This window comes from Momordica charantia, assembly GCF_013281855.1.
Source record: "Momordica charantia cultivar OHB3-1 chromosome 10 unlocalized genomic scaffold, Mcharantia_2.0 BLBB01000010.1, whole genome shotgun sequence".
Classification (NCBI taxonomy): domain Eukaryota; kingdom Viridiplantae; phylum Streptophyta; class Magnoliopsida; order Cucurbitales; family Cucurbitaceae; genus Momordica; species Momordica charantia.
This window is the reverse complement of record NW_028275158.1, coordinates 7393333-7413313: the sequence shown is the minus strand read 5'-3', so window position 1 is coordinate 7413313 and position 19981 is coordinate 7393333. Positions and strand designations below refer to the sequence as shown.

General features: G+C 36.8%; 1 protein-coding gene and 1 pseudogene across 6 annotated transcripts in view; one reads left to right on the top strand and one right to left on the bottom strand.

The window, feature by feature from the left end:
• Positions 1 to 19501, bottom strand: part of LOC111012830 (anaphase-promoting complex subunit) — a 29237-nt gene extending 9736 nt beyond the window's left edge. For 2 of the 6 annotated variants that reach the window (XM_088119207.1, XM_022287101.2), the window contains exons 1-17: positions 19223 to 19500; positions 18839 to 19108; positions 18536 to 18695; positions 18213 to 18334; positions 17611 to 17866; positions 7368 to 7545; positions 7198 to 7276; positions 7010 to 7095; positions 5414 to 5543; positions 5242 to 5274; positions 4795 to 5043; positions 3769 to 3846; positions 3307 to 3569; positions 2370 to 2429; positions 2189 to 2256; positions 1290 to 1395; positions 1074 to 1215 (exon numbers count right to left, since the gene is read on the bottom strand). In XM_088119207.1, the coding sequence (XP_087975333.1) occupies positions 1074 to 1215; positions 1290 to 1395; positions 2189 to 2256; positions 2370 to 2429; positions 3307 to 3569; positions 3769 to 3846; positions 4795 to 5043; positions 5242 to 5274; positions 5414 to 5543; positions 7010 to 7095; positions 7198 to 7276; positions 7368 to 7545; positions 17611 to 17866; positions 18213 to 18334; positions 18536 to 18695; positions 18839 to 19009 (2181 nt within the window). In that variant the 5' untranslated portion in view covers positions 19010 to 19108; positions 19223 to 19500. Of the gene's footprint in view, positions 1 to 1073; positions 1216 to 1289; positions 1396 to 2188; positions 2257 to 2369; positions 2430 to 3306; positions 3570 to 3768; positions 3847 to 4794; positions 5044 to 5241; positions 5275 to 5413; positions 5544 to 7009; positions 7096 to 7197; positions 7277 to 7367; positions 7546 to 17610; positions 17867 to 18212; positions 18349 to 18535; positions 18696 to 18838; positions 19109 to 19222 lie in introns of those variants that run through there. The other 4 variants (XM_088119208.1, XM_088119206.1, XM_088119209.1 and 1 more) reach the window with 4 other exon arrangements.
• Positions 15110 to 17558, top strand: LOC148208471 (secreted RxLR effector protein 161 pseudogene; annotated as a pseudogene).
• Positions 19502 to 19981: the final 480 nt, after the last annotated feature.

Below are 19981 nucleotides of genomic sequence, written 5' to 3'. Positions count from 1 at the left end.
CAACTTAACTAACTAACTCAAAGTTAACTAAAGTAGTTACTCATAGTTACATCAGTGCTCTTGATCTTAATCCTAGGTTGATATATAAGATTATGTTATACTTCTCTCCTATCAACTATAGCTTTTAGAAGAATTAATTGCATTCGTCTGCACATCAGACTTATTGCACTTGTATGTCATTGGGAAACAAGATAAATTACAAGATCCCATTCTCGTACAAAACACATTAAAAATATTAGAGTACCCACCGAATCACACACTTCTTTTCACATAATCATGTACCAGTTAGAAAGAATTGGCTTTATTATTAAACCAGAGAATAATTGATGCTAGATCAAGAATTAGGGATGGAACTTTTCTAGTTTTATTTCCACCTTCTCAATTTCCAAAGGCCTCTATAGACAATATACATCCCTTCCCTCTACAAGAAGGAACAATGTTAAAGTTAAAAACTTCCTTCAGAATGACAGAATACATTGGCGGAGAAAATGCAAATCAAGAAGAATTTCCCTCTGAGATTCACCGGAAGGGAACCAACTTTCAGGCATTTCACGGAATCAACACTAGAATTTCAGACACATTCCATTGACCTTTTCCAATAACATCTATTCCATTCAGATTTTGTAGGTGTAATGCATAACTTGACGTTGAATAATCATAGACCATGATGGAAACCTACTGAGGAAAGTCACTCAAAAATGATTCCCATTGGGAAACAAGCAGAAAAAACATCACTCTCGCTGACACCCAACATTAAAATGTACATAAACTCGGTTATCAGCTATATGAACCAGATCATTTTTCTCTTTTCATCTTTGTCTTCCCTGGAAAGTCTATAAGATCCTGTACTAGTTCAAATGTCACAACTCTCTTCTAGGTGCAACATAATAATACAAGTTGGGGAGCTTTCTTGTAATTGCCTTCGTGGCCTTTTGTATATTTCATACCATCGATGAAATATTTGTTTCATATCAAAAAAAAATAATATGATATCCTCTCACAACTTGATGAAACAGAACAATTCTACACATCCAAACATGGAAACATCAGCCTAGTTTAAATAGAATTCCAACCTCACTGAACTGATTTGCTGAGAGCAATGTCCGAGCATAACGAAAACTGGCCTCCGTCTTCAGCTCCAAATCCACACCAGTAACAGATGAAGCCAAAACTCCAAGTTCATTACAAGCCTGCCGGGCAAGCTTCAAACAACCTCTAATGGAAAAAAACATAAAATTAGTAAAGGTAATGAGAAAACCATAAATATTTATCATATCACTAGAGATTACCGGTGTAGAGCATGCTCGTGAACAAGCTGCAACTTTAATAGTAAAATTCGTGACTTCGAGAGAGATAAAAACCTCTCTTCTGCTACTTTAAGTGCACTAAAGGCCTCTGTAAAAGGAAAAGGATAGAGTAAGCATCATTGACAATCATATGCACTCCAACAGGGTAGTGGCTTGTTAATCCAGAGAAGAGTCTAATTTATTTTTATTTCTTTTTCTAAAAAGCATGTCCTAAACATGTCCCAAGCATTTCCTAAATGTGCTGTCAACATGCCGGGAAATCATAAAAAGGGATTAAATAATGGGACAATCTTTTCTCACGTGTCAGGCACGTGTCAAGAGTGTCCATGTCCAACAGCAACACTCTGCAAAAAATAGTGTGTCCAATAGTATATAGACAATTACAAACAGAGAGAAAATTGAGGCAACCAATATCAAGCAGAACAGGTATGTAACAAGCTTGACAGCCCAGCTTATTGGTTGGAATTTAATGTTGCTTGCTTCTCCTCAATTGACTAAGAAAAGTTCTATCTTAACAGTTAACACCATCTAACGAAATTGAAATTGAAGCGTTGAAGAAACATTCTTTCAGAAGGTGGTGCTACACAAAAAGTATCTACTTTCATATAATATAGAAGCAGAAATTTCACACAAAAAAATAAATGTAAAACAGGCGTTGAGAAGCATCTTCCAAAATGTGATTTTACATTACTCCTTGGCAATACAGAAGAAGAGAATAGAAAAGAAAAATTAACGACAAATATAATGAACATAAATCAGAAGAATGAAATGATAAGTGGTTGAAATGAAAAGCTACCATTGCCAACATAATGGTATCTTCATGCCATATTAAGGGTAAAGAAATAGTAAATGAAATATGTCATTGAAGCGTCTTCCCTGACCTTTGTATCCTTTAAAAACTGCCAAGTGTTGTATGAGTTTCACATACGCCAATGATGCATCAGATGAACTGTATGACACCGACAAGGAATAAAAACTCTTATAACAAGTTTAATGTTAGAAATAATTTAGAATTACCTGAGATATATATTTCAAATAACTCCCATATAAGGTAGAAATTACCTTGATGTGTCTGCAAAACAAGTTGCATAAAGCAGGGCATTTATTCGTGCAAGAGGGGCACTGAGATGCCAAGGAAGAAAAATGGTCAGACACCAAACAGTTTCAGGGTGAATTATTATTGAGGGATTGGGAACAAACAGGAAGATTAGATAACACATGTATTACTAAAATTAACTTCCAATTACAATCGGTAGTTAAAAATAAATTACAAGAGCAGAGATAATATAGAAACTTGAACTACAGGTCTATAATTCTTTTTTGATAAGAAATCAGATTTTCATTAGAAAGAATGAAATAAAGGATTTGCAATAAGCCAATGATACAAACGTAAGAGTTGTTAAAAAAAAATAATAGAAACATAAGAGAGATTCAAATATTGGCTCCGTAGTAAAGAAGAGGGACCACCACCAGAATAATGACCATGTCTGTTAGTTCAAATCTTTTGGTGAGCTTAATACCAAAAACTCTTGATGTCTTCAGGGTTCGGGCCTTGGAGTAGGCGCTGGTGCCCCTGAGTATTAGGGAGCAAAGCTCCAACTCCCGATTATCAAAATAAATAATAAAATAATGAACATGTCTGTTTAGATTCTGATTGTCTTTGATAACTTTATATTCCTCAGCTACATGTTGACTATTACTGGGAGAGTTGTCCATGCCTTAAAAACATTGATTATGACTTTCCTTCCTTCCAACTATGAGTAGGAAGATAGGATTAACTAAGGAAAGTACCCAACATAGAAGATTTATACCAATCTCAATGGTGACATGCAATATCTTTCTTGGATCAAAAAAATATATGTTATATCAATATCAAACATGCTTTTTGGAGCACGAACCAAATGGGACAGAAAATATAAAAAATATGAGCCTATCAGGGATGAAATATATTCAATTTGCTAACAAAAAGAAAACATGTAGAGATCCTCATCAAGATCACCTGCCATATATCTCAAAGGCAGTTGCTCGAAGCAAGTATGAAGAGCCTAATAACTGCAAAACAGATCCAGGAATTGAGGCCGGTTGTGCAAAAAATGGTAATTCACTGGAGTTATTCCCAGATCCATTGTCTCTAAACAATACATGTGAACCCGTAGACTTTTGCAAATTCTTAAGCCATGCGGTGCTCAAGAATCCATCTGTCATCTTTGTAGAACTTTCAGTGCCATATTGACAAATTAAATGAGTACTCAACCTTAATTCCTGTCAGAATTAAATGCATGGTATCAAATAAAGTAGAAAATAATACTTTTCTCAACAAATATAAATACATACATATATCTCTACGTGAAGATAATAATTATGTTTTTCATTTAAAAAACTAAATCTAATATGAAAATAATAATCCATCAAAGTATCTTAAATGGAAACAGGGATAGATAATCATCCTGTTCAGCATTACCTTACACACACTTATTGGAGAAGTTCTAAGCTTTGCAGAAGCTCTGGGACCAAATGACAGAAGAGGTCTTTGCACATGCTGCAAATAATTTACCACTCTAATTAATGAAGATTGAAGAAAAATATTTCCATACTCCCTCAGTAGTTTCAACATACAGTTAAAATTTTCCATCGCAATCAAGCACTGATTTTTTCAGTCACAACAGAAAGGTATAAAGAATCCACACTGTTGCTATAAATCAGAAGAAACACTCTCCACTAGCAAAAAGAAGCTATATTCTCAGGACTTAACAAAAGACCTGTAGCCAACAAGGGATTGAATAGGGTGCCTTGACTTTCTTCCTGCATAGATCTAATAAATACAAGAGTAATGCATGAATTAAACAGTGAAGATAAAATTTAATCAAAATACTGTCTATCATTGATTTACTGATGATGAAAAAACTCAATTTCTCGACAGATGACAGGTAAAACTGTTAACACAAATAACTATTGCACACTAATAGGTCACAAGGAGATGAATAATTTGCATGGTTTTTCAATCAATCGTAAGCTTCGTTTACATACAAACATGTGACCACATACATGTTAAAATAGACAATTTATTGCCAATAACTAATGAACAAATTTTCCTCGATCAAATCATTTGTCTAATATGAGCCATTAGGGATATTTGAAGTTTTACGGCAATAAAACTTATTTATAAATATGCCAATACACAAGGGGGGTATAAGGGTATGCTGTGAATAACTTTTCATTTTAGTTGGCTTGGTTTGGATCAGTTTTGGTTGTTTTAGTCAGTTCAAGTGGTTTTGTAGTTCGTTTCAGTTGGTTTGAACAGTTTTTTGGGTGGTTGACTCAGTTTTTGAAAAAATCATAAAGAGCAGAAGCATGAGGTGACCAGGTAACAATCGCAACGGTCTTCAGGGGGAAAAAAAGAACAATACACACACCAGGTGCAGTTGACCACAATAAACATACATGAACAGAAATAATCTACGAAACGCAGAGTTGCATCCATCTTTACCATTAAATGAAATTTAGCCATAGCAAGATGGTTGGAAGCTACTAGTCGTTTTAACTTTAAACTTTCAGCTCTTCTTAGAGACTCCGTCAAGAGCACGAACAATTGTTGCTGGACGGATAGTGAAATTCCCATGCTCATTAAAGGTGAATAGGATGACCCGAGTATTCCACTTGTGCGTGAGAAACCAATTTCAGATAACAAGTTCCCAATAGCTGTTAAGGTATATGCAAGGCACGTATCATTGCTTTGCTGCAAACAATATTGATAATAATGAATCATCGTAGAAAATCAAATTCTAAGTTTAGCTATGATCATGAATTTAAATATCCAGCTCATATATAGAAAATGACTCAACTTAAGCGAATGCATTAGTTCTTTCTTTGTAGCTCCAAGTCTATTCTTCACCATGGTAAAAATTAGAGAATCATAAATGTAAATGAAAGTTACCTGTTGCGATACATGCACTGCTTCGGTCAAAACCTGAAAATTGTCCAAAAACACAAACAAGAACCATTAATTAACGAGTAACATGCAAATTTCATAAGCTAAATTTCTAGCCTCGTGATTATTGAAGAAAATTGGATAGTGACAGTCAGTAATAAAGAGAAACAGATCTAACCTCTAAAGCTTGTTTTGGATGCCCAAAGTGAACATGCATCATCCCTAAAAATAACAAAGCAATTTCAAATCTTCCAAAGTTATTGCAGCCAGACACAGGAGCTACAAAATCGAATCCTTCAGTCCCTGCACTTTTGTAGCAAAATTCAAGGGAGATCAATAATAATAAAGTTCAAACGTAGTAATGAAGTGTTGTTTAATGTACCCCCTTGATCCAAAGGCTTAGACGCCAACTCCCAATTGACTAAATGAGACCCTTTCCATTCATCTATCCTTCCCAAAAATATTTTTATAATTATTTTTTTTAGTGAAAGAAACCATTTCATTGATGATATGAAATTACAAAAGACCCACAGTAGGATTACATGAAGCACTTCCAATTGGAGACGAGGGAAGTGTAACTATAATGATGAAATAAGGGGGAACATTTGCACCAAAGTAATGACTAGAAAGACAATTGATTCAAAAATACTCTCGTAAGGAAGGTCTTTATCGTTGAAAGTGCGGTAGTTTTGTTCCCTTCAGATAATCCAAGAAAAGGCTCTAACAAAATGCAACCAAAGTACTTCCTTTTCTTTTGTGAAAGGGTGACCGGGGTGGCTTCCATAAGGAGGGTGGGTCATCAGCTAAAGCAATGTACCAACCAAACGTTTTTAGAAGGAAATTCCAAAACCTCGATGCGAACGAACAAGTGACAAAAAGATGTGTTTCCGAGGCTTCTCTACACAGAATACACCAATGTGGAGAGATAGACTTAAAGGGCTGTCTTCTTTGGAGCTTATCAAAGGTGTTAACGGCTCGAATATTTTTATAATTATGAACTTTTTTATATTTACGCCAAAGGGATGCCCTTTTATAACCTATGGGTCTTTTAGGAGATATCCTATCTCCTCTTTTCTATATACGCTCTCTTGATTAATCCTATTCTCTGTCTCTTATCAAAAAGAGTCTCTTATCAAAAAGAAAATATCTGTTAGGGAAATAATTAACCAGCATATCAAAGGAAATTGTCCCAAAAAGGTCAAGTTCTTTTGCTGGGAACTTAGCCATAGGGCATTGAATACTTTCGATCGGATACAGAAAAGGATGCCTCATATCACCCTCTCCCCAAACCATTGTCACCTGTGTTTCAAGGCATCAGAATCACCAGGACATCTATTTATCAACTGCAGCTATGCCTCTAAATTCTGGGATATCCTCCTCATCTCATTCGGATGGGAGACAGCATTACACAACAACCCCTTCATCCTCCTCGAATGTCTACTGGTGGGTCATCCTTTCACTAAGCATCGCGCAACACTTTGGACCCTTTTCATCAGAGCCTTCCTTTGGAGTTTATGGCTAGAAAGGAACCATCGAGTCTTTAATGATAAATCTCTTCTTTTTGACTCTTTTTTTTTATAGAGTTACTGTTTTAGCTCTTGGTTGGTGTAAAAGCTTCCACTCATCCTTCAATTGTTACACTCTAAACGACCTTATCTATAATTGGAAGGCGTTTTTGTAATTTCCCTCGTAGCCTTTTGTATATTCATACCATCAATGAAATACTCGTTTCATATAAAAAAAAAAAAAGGAAAAGGCATGGTCAATCGCTTACCTGTAGTCAAAATAGCGGTGAATATTATCCGAAGCAGCAAAATAATCATCATGATAAAGGGTGTTCAAATAACGCAGAAAGTGAACCTGCATCAGATTCCAACAGAGAGATAAATATGGCAGTTTAGATGTCATACAGAATCAAATAGAATAAAAATCATGAACTTTAATTGAAAAATATCCAATTACTCGGTGGAGTTCAGGTGCCATTTTTTGGAGCTGTTTTAGAACCAACTCGAAAGCATTTAGAGAAAACAAGCTTCCAAGCCTGAAACAATTTCAAAGAGCTGATTAGTGCTATAGCAGGGAACAAGATTTTCAGAGTCAGAGTAGATTAAGCACATAAACTCATTACTTACTTTTCAATTGTTTCAGCTTGCGCATCTAAGTAGCCCTGTATCTGCCAATTTGTCCTTAGGAATGTGCCACCATTGGGATCAATATCTCTCGAGGTATTGGAAAGAGAGTGGGAGTAGGAATATGCTTCTTTAGCTTGACTATTACTTTTGCACTTTGGGTAAGAAGGAACATCAACATCTGTAATTCTAAGAAATACAGGTCAATAACTATCATAAGAGGCTTAGATTATTTAAATTCTGTGGGAAAATTGAGGAGCTAACAAACTTAGTAGCAACTTACATAAGATTGTGATAGAGTTGGCGGGTCTCAGATTAATTTTTTGTACGCAAGGAGAAAGCTGAGGGGTACTGTGCCTGAATAGATAGTCAGTTGGTTGAGGCTAATTTGTGCAAATAGGGGTCTGTAGGCCATAAGTTATGTGGCTATAGAGTTGATGATATAAGCACTTGTAAGCATTTGAGTTGTGACTAAAGTAAGGTAGAGACTCAGACCTCTCAATTAGTATGGTAATTTTGTATCCATTCTCTTTACTTATTGCTTAATTCAGTACTGAGCTCTTTCTGTTTACCAATTATCACATTAGATTGTTAGCAAAATTTTTACTTCTTGAGGTGATCTTGGAGATACTCCTTGGGGGCAAATGATGAGAACATATCAAAAAATATTAAATTTTTTCGTAAGCTGACCACTTAAATTTAGCTCGTGTGGTGTTTATCATGTTAACCAAACACGCAATACTAAGTTCACATCCTCGTCGATTATTTCCTTCCTCATGTCATTTTAATAATTTCCATATTGGTTCTCTCTAAACAAATTGTTTTTAGATTAAAAAACTAAATTTATTCTAACCAAAACGTTCAAATTTTTTAATCTGGTCAAGGCCTTAAGCTCAAGTTGAGGTTTTCTCCCCCGTATTGTATATTTCTTCTTACACGACAAAATAGTTTTCTTGTATTGAAAACCGAAACTTTTCATTGATTATGTGAAAATGAAGCAAAAGGCCTCCTGATGGAGCTTACATAAAGCCGTCCAAACAAGAGCATATGGAAAAAAGGCAATAACAACAAAAATAATTAAAGAGAGCATACCATGAAGAAGCCAAAAATTTTAAGTGAGCCAAGTTGATTCACAATGAACATTTTTTCCTCTAAAAATTAACTAGCTCCTCCGATACCAATTTTTCTATAGCACCAATTTAACAGCATTTCTCCATAAAATCTTTTTCTTTCTTTAAATATCGAACCACGTAACATCTGTTCCACTAATCAACCACATTAGAAGAGAATCTACACTACATTCCAAATTCATTAAATAACTATTCCGCAACATGAGACTGAATGAAGTTACACTTGAGATGAGAGAGAGATTTAAAGCTACTCAAACCTTTCTTTAGTAGTTAACCTTTGTCCATGATCCTCAAGGATTGGAAGGTCTTTTTGTTATTTAGTTTCTTGAGGGAGTGGATTCTCTCTTCCTCCTACCCTTAGGTTGTTAGCCCTCTTTTGAGTTTTTTGCAAAACGAAGTTTCTTATCCAAAAAAGAAAAGGCTGGTTATTCATCCACACCTCCCACCTCCCAAAGTTTAATTCTCCTCCCAACTCTCAAGATGAAGGAAGATTTGAAATGAAACTGGAGATTGTGCATCAAGGACTAGTTCTGTTGTTCAGAACCTCCTGTTCCAAGTACCCCAACCATAGTCCTTCACACCATAAAGCCTTGATATCAGTCTATGCCACAGTGAGGTAGTTTTCTTCAGAAAGCACCATAACCATTTCGCAAGCAATGCATCATCACATGCCACCAAATTATCCATGTCCAAGGCCAACATTTTCTAAGGATTAAAAAAACTAACTCGTAGTTTACTAAGTGACTTCTTTCCCTCCCTCATTAGAGAGTCAAATAAAGGTTGAAAAACATTAAAAAGGAATGCTTGCTAGGGGTGCACAACCAAATTGATGACCAACAAAACCAAAAAACCCAACCGAACCAACTCAAAAAATCGATATTGTCGGTTTTACAATTTGGTTAGGTTTGTCACAATATCCAAACCAAATCATGCGATTCAATTTTGGTTTGGAATTGAAAACCAAACTCCAAAATTAAACCCTTATTAAAATATAAAATAAATTAAAGGAAAGAGAATAGGTCATGACCCATGTATAGTTACTGATGAGGGCAGACTATGCGACTCTAACGGGGCAGAGGCATCAGGCATGGCAACTATAGCTATAGCTAGCCTTTACTTCTTTGTTTTCATTATTTTTATTTTTATTATTATTATTATTATTCTTTACCGTGGTTCAGTGGTTCCAACTTTGATTTTCATTTTTTCTTCTTCTTCTTCCGACTCTTCTTCTCCTACATCCTACCTTTTCTTCTAAGTTCATTCTCACTTCTCTACCGCCTCCACTGCTGCCAAGACCTCCACCTCCGCTACCGCCACCACCTCTAACCTCCACCAATCAATCTCACTTGGGAAGAAAGTAATTTATACTTTTAAGGTATAACCTCACAACTACCAATCGATCTCACGAACACCATTAACCTCATCTTTGTTTTGGCTTCTGACCTCTACGAGCCCAGGAACCGCAAAACTGAACAGAAAATTCGGTTCGGTCATGCGGCCTATGCAGTTCACCGCGGTTTTATTCTTTTTTTTTGGTTTCGGTTTCATTTTGACCATAAAACCGAACTGAACCGAACCATTAACACCCTTTGCTTGCTTCCACCATTTGAAAGAAGCCCCTTCTTCTATCTATTGAGCCTCCTAAAAATTATCTACAAAATCAGGTCTTATCGATAAATTAGTTTCTTATCTCCAAAAAGAAGAAAGACCTACCTTCATAGTTATAAAATGGAGTGTACAACTCTCAAAGAAGTTAAGTCATAATTGATTCAAGCCATTGGAGTCAATGATGTGTATTAAGTACAGTTCTTACTCTAAGCACGTCATTGTTTGAGTCCAAGGAAGGAACTGCTATTGATATCTTAAAACCCACGAGTTTGTCTAAATAGGACATACTGTTAGGGAAAGACAATTTAAAATCTTGAACAGCAACAAGACTATAATTTTTTTTTAATGAGAAACGGTTTTCTGTTTTTTTTTTAACAAAATACGAATTTTTGATTGATAAATGAAAACGAACAAAATTATTCAAAAATACAAACTACTAGAGAAGTGAAAAGAAGAAAGAAAAAAGATAACATAAACGCAGAATCACAATCATAAAAGAGTCGGAACTAGGGGGAGTAATAAGAGCCTTCCAATTCATACAAATCATACGAGGAGAATAATTAGAAAAGAGATCGGAAATAACACACCATTGCGAGACTTTGAACTTGGCAATGTTAAAGCACTCCATATAATATCTACAGATAACTTTAAATACCCTTTGGTTTCTTTTAAACCACAGTTCTGAAATGAGCGCTTTGAAACCATTAACCAAAAGAAGGTGGGCTTTAGACGGTAACCTTGTACCACTAAGAAGTTGATGAATGTTTTTAGGAACCTCCAAGTCCCAAACCCAATAAAGGTTGAACATTTGGAAGAAAAATCCCCAACAAGAGACAATAGAAGAATAAATGCCCCTGTAGTTCTCCAAATTCATCACACCTCGAGCATACCGAGGGCTGCAAAGGCCATGAAAGGCAAATTCTTCTGAATTACCTCTGTTGTATTGACTTTGCCGTTGAGAAGAATCTAAATCATAAAGTTAACTGTTGAATTAGTTAGAAGTTAAGATTATGTGGACTTAGTTAGAAGTTGTTTTAAAGTTGTTTAGATTTTGTGTTTAAATTTAGCAAATAAATCTCTTTTTTTTTAGGGAAGTTAGGAGGTTATTCCTAGATTTTGTTTCCTCTTGTAACCTATAAATAGTGCCTCTATTCCTCATCTTTGATCAATCAATTTGAGAATTTATTTCTTCTCTCTTTTCTCGTGTATGTCTCTCTGGTGTCTCTATCCTTAGTTTTTATGGTATCAGAGCTAGGTTTAGATTGACACCAGAATGGTTAAAACAGCCATGATGACTGATGTGCGCAAGGATGAGAGTTCCGACGGATCGAATACGACCTCAATTTCTCTCCCTAAAAGCACATCCACGACACCTCACATCTCCATCTCTGAAAACACTTCGCTCCAAATTACCTCTCCAAAACTCAACCGAAAAATTTTTTTGCAATGGTCTCAATCGGCCCTCCTAGTTATTCGTGGCCGCAGTCGACTCGGGTACATCAATGGCACGATAGCAGAACCAGATGAAGCTGACCCTTCTTTTTCCGTGTGGGATGCACAAAACTCAATGGTCATGGCATGGCTCATTAACTCGATGGACACATTAAAGAATCCTTCATCTTCTACTCAACAGCAAAGGATCTTTGGAATGCGCTCACTATGGCTTTTTCTGATTTTGATAACTCGGCTCAATTGTTTGAATTACGCAATAAGGCACGTTCCTTACGACAAGGTGAATCCGATGTCACCCAATACTACAGCTCATTACGTAGGTTGTGGGCTGAACTTGATTTATGTCTCAATCTCGAATGGGAGAACTCGAAGGATGCTGAACGCTTCCGCAAACACGTCGAGAAGGAACGAATTTATGATTTTCTTGCAGGTCTTCGTCCGGAATTAGATGATGTGCGTGGCCGCTTACTTGCCACAAAGCCAATCCCAGCCATTGACGAAATCTTCGCAGAAATTCGCTGGGAGTCAAGCCGTAAACGTGTGATGATGGGTGATACACACACAAAACCTCTGTCCCTCTCACTGGAATCATCAGCTCTGGCGGCACGAGGTCCACCACCACCTTCATCCCGATCTACTCGTCGGAACAACCTATGGTGTGATCATTGTAAGCGCACAAACCATACAAAATATCGGTGTTGGGAACTCCATGGTCGTCCTCAACGGAAGAATTTATCAGGGGATTATCGACCACCTCCACCTACAAATACTCCATCTTCTCGAACCAGCTCCTCCGGCTATCAAGTGGGCCCTAGTGTGTCAAACTCCCAAGATTTGGCCATCTCTCTCCCTCCATTTTCGAAGGCACAACTTGAACAGCTCTATCGCCTCTTAACACCGCCGGTTGAGTCTACTCCTTCGTCAAGTTTTGTGGCACAACGAGGTATTTTTAGTGCAGCTTTAACAAGTCAGCAGCATTCCGATCAGTGGATCTTAGATTCGGGTGCAACTGATCATATGACCGCTTTTCATGATATGTTTACCATGTACTCACCCAACCCGATTCAGACACATGTCAAGCTTGCAAATGGGTCATCGGCCATTATTAAGGGCTTTGGTTCTGTTATTCTCAACCCAAACATTACATTGCACTCAGTGCTCCATGTGTCTAATTATGTTGCAATCTAATTTCTGTTCAGAAGTTGACTCATGATTTAAAGTGTCAAGCCCTGTTCACTGACTCTAAGTGTTTGTTTCAGGACTTGATAACGGGAACAACGATTGGCAATGCTGATGGCTTTGAAGGGCTCTACTACTTCAGAGGACCAAGTCTAAGAAATAAACAAGTTCTCCAGGTTGGTAGTGAGTCGAATTCTAGGGAACAACAAATTCTACTTTTACATCGCCGTTTAGGGCACCCGAGTTTTCAGTATCTTAAACATTTGTACCCTTCACTTTTTCATAAAGATGACCTTTTTACTTACGAAGTGTGTCAACTTGCAAAACACTCTCGTACATCTTATACTTCTGTTGAGTATATACCATCCAGTCCATTCACAATGATTTATAGTGATTTATGGGGGCCGTCTCGCATCAAAACTATGTCCGGTAAACGTTGGTTCCTTACCTTCACTGATGACCACACTAGGGTTTGTTGGGTCTATTTACTTAAAGAAAAATCAGAAACTGCATCAATCTTTCAACAGTTTCATTCTCTCATTCATAATCAATTTAATACTAGAATCAAAATTCTTCGCACGGATAAGGGGACAGAATATTTTAATCAAATATTGGGAACTTTCCTGTCTCAAAATGGAATCATTCACCAAAGTTCCTGTGTCATTACCCCCCAACAAAATGGTATAGCTGAAAGGAAAAATAGGCATCTTTTAGAAACTGCTCGTGCTCTCATGTTCACCAATTCTGTTCCTAACTGTTTTTGGGGTGATGCTGTCCTTACTGCTTGTTATCTCATTAATCGGATGCCCTCTCGTGTTCTGAAATTTAACACTCCACTAGAAATCTTACTCACTATCTATCCGCAAATCCGATCTGTCCTCACAATTCCCCTCAAAATATTTGGATGTACTGCATTCACTCATGTTTATGATCATGAACGTCACAAATTGGAGCCAAAAGCCAGAAAGTGTGTCTTCCTTGGTTACTCTCCTACTCAAAAAGGCTATAAATGCTATTGTCCATTCACCAATAAATTTTACACTACCATGGATGTCACATTTTTTTAGTCTCAATCTTTTTTCTCCCTAAATTCCCCTCAGGGGGAGACTGAGCCTATTACAAGTAGTCTTGATGGAAATTTTTGGGAGATTGACGATCTAAATACCAGAATTGAGTCCCCTCAGTCAAAAATACCTGAGATTGATGGTCTAAATACCGAGTCACCTCAGCCAAAAATACCTATCCCGATCGTCCCAATTACTCAGATAGAAGAGTCAGTTCCTATTATTTCCTGTAATAATGAAGATGATCAAGTCAACCCAAATCGAAGTGACAAGCAACCTGAGACTCTTGTTTATTCTCGGCGACAAACGGTTCAAAGAGGAGTGGAGCCACCACAGCCTCAACAGCAAAGTCATGAATCCATCTCGTCCTTAGGTACTGAACAATCTACCCTTGTGCCTCAAGACAATACTAATGATCTTGATCTTCCTATTGCACTTAGGAAGGGTGTGAGATCGTGTACTCAACATCCTATTGCTCGATGTATTGGTTATAGTCATTTATCTTCAGCAGTTCAGACCTTGGCTCTCAATCTGGAAGCCAATGAGGTACCAAAATCCATTCAAGAGGCTATGAGCAATCCACAGTGGAAAAATGCGGTAGATGATGAAATGAAGGTTTTGAAGCTTAATGATACGTGGACAGTAGTTGATCGTCCTCAAGATAAACCAACGGTAGGATGCCGATAGATCTTTACTGTCAAATATAAGGTTGATGGGTCCATTGAAAGGTATAAAGCAAGATTGGTGGCCAAAGGATACTCTCAGACTTTTGGGGTAGACTATCAGGAGACATTTGCACCCGTTGCAAAATTAAACACAATCCGTGTCCTCTTGTCTCTTGCTGCAAATCTGGATTGGAAACTACAACAACTGGATGTCAAGAATGCATTCCTCAATGGAGATTTGGAAGAAGAGGTGTACATGGACCTTCCTCCTGGATTTGACATTGATAAGTATGATGGAAAGGTGTGTAAGCTGAAGAAATCTCTCTATGGTTTAAAACAATCCCCACGTGCATGGTTCGGGCGATTTTCAAAGGCTGTTTGTAAACAAGGATATACCCAAGCTCAAACTGACCATACAATGTTCTATAGGCACTCTCAAGATAAGATCACCATCCTCATTGTTTATGTCGATGATATTATTGTCACAGGTGACCATCATGAAGAAATAGAGAGACTAAAACAGGCACTTGGAAAGGAGTTCGAAATAAAGGATCTGGGAACACTTCGGTATTTTCTAGGGATGGAAGTTGCTAGGAGCAGAACTGGTATATCTGTGTCAAAGAAAATATGTACTAAACCTCTTGAAGGAAACCGGAATGCTTGGATGTAAACCATCTGATACTCCAATACGTCCCAATCATAAGTTGGGAGAGAGCCTAGATGGGGTACCCGTTGATAAAGGGAGATATCAGCGTCTTGTTGGAAGATTAATCTATTTATCCCACACTAGGCCGGATATTGCATTTGCAGTGAGTGTTGTAAGTCAATACATGCATGCTCCTACTGAAGAACACATGGAAGCCGTGTATCATATTCTTAGATATCTTAAAGGAACTCCAGGGCTTGGATTATTTTTCGGAAAGGATGATGACAGAAAGATTAAGGTGTTTACAGATGCTGATTGGGCAGGTTCTATTCAAGATAGGAGATCTACGACAGGATATTGTACCTTCGTATGGGGTAATCTTGTTACATGGAAGAGTAAGAAACAATCAGTTGTTGCAAGAAGTAGTGCTGAGGCTGAATTCAGGGCATTATCTCATGGTATTTGTGAGATAATGTGGCTGAAACTCCTCCTCCAAGAACTCAAGATCAGGTTTGATAGTTCAATGGAAGTCTATTGTGACAACAAGGCTGCAATTGCTATTGCACACAATCCAGTGCATCATGATCGTACTAAACATGTTGAGGTTGACAGGCATTTTATCAAGGAGAAGATTGAAGAGAAAATTATAAATCTGATGTATGTTCCACCATCAGATCAAGTTGCAGATATCCTAACAAAAGGACTTTTGAGACCCGTATTTGAAAGGTTGTTGATCAAGCTGAAACTGTTCAATCTGTATAGTCCAGCTTGAGGGGGAGTGTTGAATTAGTTAGAAGTTAAGATTATGTGGACTTAGTTAGAAGTTGTTTTAAAGTTGTTTAGATTTTGTGTTTAAATTTAGCAAATAAATCTCCTTTTTTGTTAGGGAAGTTAGGAGGTTATTCCTAGATTTTGTTTCCTCTTGTAACCTATAAATAGTGCCTCTATTCCTCATCTTTGATCAATCAATTTGAGAATTTATTTCTTCTCTCTTTTCTCGTGTATGTCTCTCTGGTGTCTCTATCCTTAGTTTTTATTAACCCTCTCTGGACTGCCCAAACTCCAAAGGAGAGAACAAAGGTCTTTAGGTAAGTTCGAAGCTGAAATCCCAAGATTACATAGAGAATTTACGGTAAACAGCCAAGTTTTCCAAGCTCGAATGTCTAACATCCTTCGTCTCAGACTCTCACTAAGAAACCGATGAAAGTAAGGATAAAAGATTTGTCAACTCATCAATCTCATCATCCCTCGACGAAAGCCTAGTATCCAAATCTCCAACTAGACACATTCCTATCCCAAGCATCAGAAACAGAAATTGAAGGAAAGGATGAAATACTATAAATAGAGGATAACAATTTCATTGATAACATGAAATTATAAAAAAGAGGGGGAACCTCGATCCAAGAAAGTTACAAAAACTTCTTCAGTTGGATATGAGAGAAAAAAGCTAGTAATGAAAAAAGTAGGAGAAATTTTACACTAAGTAATAACCAAGAGGATTATAGTGTTAAAAAACCGATCGTAAGAAAGCTCATTTTCTTTGAAGATCCTTTGATTTCGTTCTTGCCATGTCACCCAAAGTTCATCCAAAGAAGCCTTTTTTCCTTTTTACAAAGAGGGGACCGAGAACACTGGAGAGGGTAAACAGGACTAGAATATTGAGAATATACGTTAATTGTTTCAAATGTCCTCCTTGCAGGTAAATTAAGAACTAGAGTCCAGATTATATAGGAGATAGCTGTAGAAATTTGACCAAAATACTGGATGGTGATTGATCTTTGGATAATCTTTTCATGCAGGTTTTGTTCACTTATTATAATATGGGGGAAACAAATGAACGAGTGAAGGGAATTATAAAGAAGGGGAACCTCGATCCAAGGGAGTTACAAGAACTTCTTCAGTTGGATATGAGAGAAAAAAGCTAGTAATAAAGAAAAGAGGAGAAAATTTACACCAAGTAATAACCAAGAGGATTATATTGTTAAAAAAACGATCATAAGAAAAGCTCATTTTCTTTGAAGATCCTTTGATTTCGTTCTTGCCATGTCACCCAAAGTTCATCCAAAGAAACCTTTTTTCCTTTTTAAAAAGGGGGGACCGAGAACACTGGAGAGGATAAACAGGACTAGAATATTGAGAATATAAGTTAATTGTTTCAAATAACCTCCTTGCAGGTAAATTAAGAACTAGAGTCCAGATTATATAGGAGATAGCTGTAGAAATTTGACCAAAATACTGGATGGTGATTGATCTTTGGATAATCTTTTCATGCAGGTTTATTTCACTTATTATAATATGGGGGAAACAAATGGCCGAGTGAAGACGAAGAAATTAATGAATGAAACAAAAAAAAAATGATACAAAGATTTAAACCTCTCTAGAAAATTCATCAAATGATATAAAATATTTGCGATCATTTATCATCCATATGGTTTATTTAATTTTCCAAGTTGTTTTTCATATAAAGACCCAATGAGTAAACAACAAATAATGTGTCTGTACCTTCAACCAGTCCAGAAAGTGCTTCAGGCATATGAAAATGAAAAGAAATGCTCTGAGTTTTCCTTTTTCTTGCTTCAATTTCTTCATCAACCTTCTCAAAAACAAGACTCTCCAGGTCCATGTTTTCATATTCCGGCAATGTCGGCAACGTCTCCAAATCATTCCTAGTATCATCTAATTCAGATGCTCCATAAGAACAACTTGAAATAGTTTCTTTGCAGTACATTCCTATATTTGTCAGAAGATGGCAAACACCCTGCATTGAATTTCGAGAAATGGACATCTAACTTATAAAGCAACATTAAAACTCAGGTTCGATATTATTTGATATCCAAATAAAGTGATCTTAAAAGCAGGTTCAACATTCTTTGATATCCAAAAAAAGTGATATTAAAAAGCAAATAATGCTAGAGATATTGAGTAAGGAAAATGGTCAAAAAACTCAAAACTCAGAGAGGGAAATGTTGTTTTAGCCATTTACTGCATCGTTCCTATTCTTTGCTGGAAACAACGATTGGTGCACCAAAGTATTTTTCAAAACATTAGAAAGGGAAGGGGCATACTAACCATTAAGACAGTAAGTAAACAGTAAACTAGATTACCTCAAATGATAATACATTGAAGGCAAGAACACAACGACGAAGAAACATTCCCAAGTTGCTGTTGGGATCCAAAATAATCTGGTCATCTTCCAGAACACCTGAATCCAGACCTCCAACGATTCCTAGATAAATCGAGCTTTAGCTTCTTTAGTGAGCAAGGTTGATGAAATTAAGATAAAGAAGATAAATAACAGCGATATACATCATACAGTGGAGGAAGAGAGTAATATTGCTCAAACATTATAAGAGATGAAGGAAAAATTGGTGAGAAGTGAATGAGGGTGGAAAGTAGACGTCTGAGAATGAGGATTTGCAGAACTAACCTCGCATTTCACTAAAGAAGTTAAACAAATCATCAGGGGAGGCTAGAGACGACAGCCTACTTGTTAGATGATCAATCAACCAATGATCCAGTAAGCCACCAACTTCTCTCAATTGATTTATAAGTTCTTCAAGTTTGGGTTCCAAAATATCGTCGCAAGACTGGTACATAACACTTGTCATTGCATAACATTCAAAGCAAGTATTTACAATACCACTATCGAGCTTTCAATGGAGGTATGATCATGTTTTATGATAGTAAAGGTTGAGATTCGAATGAGCTAAAATTGACACTAGTACAGTACCTTAGTGAGAGCCAACAGGAACAATCCAAGACGGTTGTGCTGAGCCACTGAGGAAAAAGGAAAAGGTACTGAGATTTGAGCCGGCGGAGCATATATTTGTAGCAGTATGCAAACAGAGACTTTGTGCGGCGTGACCGCCAATCCGCCCTGCGATTTGAAAATCCCGACCATTCTTCCGAAACAAATTCTCCGGTTCTCTCTCTCTCTCTCTCTCTCTCTCTCTCTCTATCTTTTCTGAAGATCAAAGCATTGTTAGTCCAGCTGCACCATCTACATCCACCGTCAAAATCTCCACAGTCAGATTCAAAGAAAATGGTAACGACAAAGTTTGGAACTCGAATGCAAGTTATGCGATCAAAACAGCTCCCGGAACAAGTTTCTTACCTTAGGAGGTCTAGCTTGAAACCGTACGAATTCAACAGATGGAGCTATGAAGACGAAGGTGAAAGAGACTAAGCAAAATTAACCCTAATTCTGCAATCGTGGAAAGATTATGGAGTGGAAAGAGAGGCAAAATGAAGCTTATCTTGCCGGCCGGAACGAACCAGAGCGCCGGAGAGAGTGGGAGAGAGGAGGGCGCGGCGGGAAGGACAGCGGAGAGGAGGAGTGAGAGGGAAGGGAGGGAGAGGTTTTTTAAAAATGAAAATCAAAATAAAAAAGCACGAAATAGAAAATGAAATGAAAATATATATATTAGTTCTAATTTTTACTCTTTAATCATAAAAAATGAAGCAAAAAAAATCATAAAAAATGAAAAAAATACACAAATAAAAAAAATATCACATTCATTATTATCATTTGTAATTTTTGGTTTGTAACAATAGGGACAACCATTTTTTTGGGTTAAATTATAATTATAAATTGGTTTAAATAGTATTTTGGTTTTAGTAAAAAACAATAGTATTTTGGTTATGTACTTTTAACCGTGGTCATTTTTTGTCTCTATACTTTCAATATATCATTTTGATCTTTGTAAATACTCTATTTTTAGCCATGGGGTTAGGGATTAGTGAATTATGCTCGTGCTACCCCATCTAATAATATTGTACTGTCATCATTTAAAAAAATATACTTGTAATTGTTAGAACCATAAATTTTGGGTCAATCATAAACAACCACATCATTATCTATTTTACTTCGGGA